Raw genomic sequence first — 4,790 nt, 5'->3', positions numbered from 1 at the left:
TGGGGCAGGTGGGGTCAGAGGGATGGGTGAGGGGACAGGGACAGGTATTTTCAGCAGGGTGCAGGGACAGGAGTTCCCCGGGGTATGACTTGGGGCACGGAGGGCAGGTGGTCCTGGGGGGCACCAGGGGCACGAGGCTGCTACCACCACCCCCAAAACCATCCCTTCTCTCCCAGGATGGAGGGCTATGGCTCGGCCGTGATGTCGGCGGGGCGCGAGTACCGCGGGTCGCTGCGGGACGGGATGTTTGACGGAGAGGGAGAGCTGCTGTTCCCCGGCGGCAGCAGATACCAGGCTGTCTGGCACCGCGGGGTGGCCACGCAGGTACCCGGGCTGGGGAGCTTCACCCCGGGGGTCTCCGTTATCAGGAGTCACCCCGCCTGGAGGCCTCACTGCAGGGGAGCTTTGGAGGTGAAATACACGGATTTTTGAGCCGAGCCAATTTTTGGCCCCCTTCAGTGTCAGGGGAGGCTGCTGGTGTCCAGGCATCTCTCAGACACAGCTCCCAGTGCTGCAAAACCTGAGCTGAGCTGCTCTGGCCCTGCTGGGGCTCTGCTGGTGGAACCTGGCCTTGGCTTTCCATCCATCCATCATGTTTATTAACTCTGTGCTTGAACATGTTTTGCAGGGGAAATACGTTTTTGCAGATGGCCTCGAATACGATGATAAAAAATGGAATTACTGCGACGGCTACGACAGAAGATTTTATACAGAAATCTGTTCTGGTTTCAAACCACCAGGTACTAAATTGCGTTTGCAATGCTGAGAGTCTGGAAGGAATTAAACTAACAACTTTGCTTAAGAAAGATTAATTCGGCTACATGAGTAACATGGAGCAGAAATGCTCTGGCTAATTTCAGACAACTGTATGACGCTGCCAGAAGAATGCTGACACCACCTTCCACCAGCACAGCCTGGGATGTACAGCCACAGCAGGGTCTCCTGCAGTGATGACCCACAGGGCAGGGCTTTGTTAGCTACAGCTTTTGAAAGCCCCACTAACCCTCTTACACATTGCACCTTCACTGCATTACAGGGTGTTTTATTATAGAGAAAAGCTGAGCAAATCAACTCGTTTACATCCGGAACGTCAAATTAAGTTCCAAGCATCTGCCCCACGTAGCATTTTAGTAGATACCAAACCAGACATTTGTGTCCAAATTATAATTTTGCTAAAGAATTTCATAATATTATTTGTCTGCAGTTGAAAGGTGGAAAGATTTATAAGGAAACAAGTGAGTAAAATGTGTAACATAATACCCACAATTCTCTATCCATAGAATATTTTAGTGATGACATGGTGTTCTGTGAGGCCAGAGAGTCTCTCCTGGCCCCAGTTTGGATTTTAGGGTCGTGTTTATAATGTTATCTTGGTGGGCTGAATCATAGGAATGAGGAAATCAAAGTGGTATCTTTGTATCACACACGTTTTATGTGTGCATTTTTCCATTTTCATCTTCTCCAGCTGCAAAATGGGAAAAATGTCCTACAAAATTCGTTGTAACTGTTGTTTTTACAGCAAACACTATGGAGATGTATTTGTTAGTTATCTTCATCAAAGGCACAAATTAAAAGAAAAACCCAAACCAAAATCAAACCTTTATCATTTTTTCCCTCAGGCATTCCTCAGTTTACAAATCTGGATCCTCCCAGAATAATCCCAGAAGGTTGTTACGACTGTGGTGATGGATTCTATAATCCTGAAACCAGAGTTGTTGTTGACTACCAATTCGAGTTTCTGAGAAATGCAGGTATGATTAACTTCTGCAAGGTAAACTTAAATGAGTTTATTTGTCTTATCTTCTAGGCTGATTAAAAACCTCCATGATTTGGTTCTCTTGTTCCTGAGCTACAATATCTTTTACCAGTGATTTATGTATCCCCAGAGTTGTATAAATCATATTTTGCAGAATTACAATGGAGTATTCCCAAGCAGATATGAATAAATATATTTTATTACCATTTGGTATGTTAATCTCAGAAAAATTTTCAGCCTCTTCTATTATGATCTCAAGCAAGGGAGTGGCTGTGAGGTGCACATCACTGATCCTGAGAGTTAAAGAGCTCCATGCTGTGAAACAGCAAAGTGCTTAAGCCTCTGCTTATCTCTAAGTGTTAAAATGAGTCTTAGTCTTACCTTCCTGAACAGGAAATTCTCACCTTGGAGAGCTGTTTAGAGTAGTCTGGCAATACTTGGTCTCATGGAAAAGTCCCCAAATTCATAAGCCTTGGGGAAAATTAATTCTCATCAAGCCGAAAGAGAAACTTTTCAAATGAAAACCACCATGGATCCCCACACAGCTGACACTGGGATAGCTCAAAAAATGCAAACTGACCTGAAAAAAAGCCCACTTTGTGTTCTGCCTATTTGTATTTATCACCTTTTTAGTGTAGAATTTCTTCAAAGCAAAATGATTTCTGAGAGCCACCACCCACTCTGCTTTTTAATTTTCCCCCAAATGTCCAAATTACAAAACCTGAGGTTTTCCCTAGAAAACAGAACATTTCCTTTTCAGTGTGCCACAGTTGAACAGTTTTGTTGCTTGGAAACTCCATTTTTTAGCAAATTTACTATTTGTTGAAAAAAAATTCCTGCTCTGCTCTACTTTTCAAGAGCTTTTGTAAGTGTGCAGTGTGATATTGGAGGAGGGAAGTGAGGGGGGGGTTCAAATGAATTGTAGATACCATCTGCTATAAAATATACCCTATGATCCATGGCCTGTTTTATAAACGTTGAATAAAAACTGATCTGGATTATTACAAATGGCATTGATCCAAAACACTGGAATGCAGTGGGCCTACTGATGAGGAAGATAAGCAACATGCTTTCCAAAAACACAGGAACCTACACAGATTAGTACAGGAGGGAACGCCTTGGAATTCAATTTATTGTTTTTTAATCTGTTCTTTGAACTCATTGTCCTTTATGACATTTATCTCAAACCCTACAAACTCTATCAATCAATATTGGCTCGGCAGCCCGGCCCAGCGTGCAGCCTGACAGTGGAGATGGGCTTTGTGTGGCTCCTCCAGTGAGAGCCTTGTACACAAAAGCTGAAGTTGTTGATGTGAGTGTGAAGAAGGAATGTGTCATGTAGGCCAGACCCTTCCTCTCAAGAACATGAACACAATTGAAACACCCGGCACTTGTTCAACATCAGAGGAACTCTCCCCGCCCCAGGAGAGATGATTCAGGGCACAAGGCCACTGAAGTAAAGAGACAAAAAAAATAATTAAAAAAAAAAACCCAGCTGCAAGCAGAAGAAACTGAGGAAGAAGCTGAGATGACAGGGAACAGATCCAGAATTACTCCATTATAGGTTGGGCAGGAAGGAGCAGGAAAACCTCCAGGCTACCAGCCAAGTCTTGAAAGCATCAAAAGCAGATGGTAGGAAGCATTCAGGAAGTTCTTACAACAGCTTGACAGGTTTACCAAGATGACACTATCTCCCTTGGCCCTGGCAGCAGCTTTGCAGAATGCTCCAGTTCTCACCTTTCACCCCAGCCCTGTTATGAAGCAATTCCTAATTGTCCCTTAGCTGTTTGTGGAAGAGAGCAAGGAAGCCTTGGCACTACCTTGTCTCCAGCCTGGCAGCAGCCAGGTACTGCTCCAGAAGAGAACAGAGCCCATTTGAAACTCCTGAGTTTGTCTCCACCATGGCTCTGTGGAGATGAGAGGATGTCGAGGGCCACAGAGACTCCTGATAAATCTGGCAAGCCTTGAGTTTTGCTAGCGTGGAGGTCTGATACTCATTTACTCCAAGAGCTCTCACTGCTGAGGCAGTGCAAAGGCTCGTTGTGAAAGCATAATCAGGCCCAGGGAGTGAAATGACAGCAACAGTTTAGTTATATGTTTTTATCTAGCGAAGTTTTCCAAATTCTCATTACGGCCTTGCAGTTATTGCTCCGTCCCTAAACCTCTGCTTCCTCAGGGATGCTCAAATTTCTCTTGATTCTCCATGTGTTCTTCTAGCTTTGCTTTCTTTCCAGTATTGCGAAGTACGAGGAGTTGAGCACATAAATAAGAATGGGAATGCTCATTTGTAAGGAGAGATGTTGTTTATTTTGAATAGATACTGGGACCAGGCTCCTGTTTCACTAGGAGTATTACTTTATTTGTTCCCCCTGTAGAAATAGGATTCCTGGCACCTTTGTAATAGAGCTTGGTCAACAGAAAGATGGGAAGATTTCCCAATTTTTCAGTGAAAAGTACAAACTACATGATGCTATTTTTAATGCAAAGCAGGGAGGTACAAGAAGAGCTGTGACAGTGAGGTTTTAGGACCCTTAAATATCAGAGAAGCTCAAAGAGGAAATGCCATCAAAAAGAGGATTTTTTTTTTGTGCTGAGATGGATAAGATCACAGGAGATTGCCTGGGTCACCTCTCTTGTGATGAAAAGCAAAGGTTTCTGATGAAAATTGCCTTGTTTCTCCTGTGGTTCTCCCAAGGATGGGTTAAATAGTATAAAACATGCTTTTCCTATTTCTAATATGAGAATATTTGTGCTACTACTTTCATATTCCATCTTCAGATTTAACTAGCATGTGTTGGGTGCATAGGGGAACATCCCATACTGCAGTCAATGTTACCTGAAATGTATGCATCTTCTCCCATAACATTGAGAGCAGTAAAACACAAAACCTGCCCTCAGAGCTCAGTCAGGGAACTGAATTAAGAGCAGAATTAGGCCCAGAAAACCAAGATAAGTGTCTTATTAAGAGGAGGGGGATTGGTGTTGCTGCAGTCCCAAACCAGCCAGTAATCAGCATTTCTACAAGCCTGAAAGT

General features: G+C 43.7%; 1 protein-coding gene across 1 annotated transcript in view; it reads left to right on the top strand.

Annotated features, from left to right (window-relative positions):
* Positions 1-177: 177 nt before the first annotated feature.
* Positions 178-4,790, top strand: part of MORN5 (MORN repeat containing 5) — a 13,301-nt gene continuing 8,688 nt past the window's right edge. Inside the window, exons 1-3 of the mRNA XM_009076150.1 lie at positions 178-324; positions 629-740; positions 1,620-1,751. Of these exons, the coding sequence (XP_009074398.1) occupies positions 178-324; positions 629-740; positions 1,620-1,751 (391 nt within the window). The remainder of the gene's footprint in view (positions 325-628; positions 741-1,619; positions 1,752-4,790) is intronic.

This window comes from Acanthisitta chloris, unplaced genomic scaffold, assembly GCF_000695815.1.
Source record: "Acanthisitta chloris isolate BGI_N310 unplaced genomic scaffold, ASM69581v1 scaffold10276, whole genome shotgun sequence".
NCBI lineage: Eukaryota > Metazoa > Chordata > Aves > Passeriformes > Acanthisittidae > Acanthisitta > Acanthisitta chloris.
Note: the sequence above shows the minus strand (reverse complement) of the source record. Positions and strands in the feature narration are given on the sequence as shown.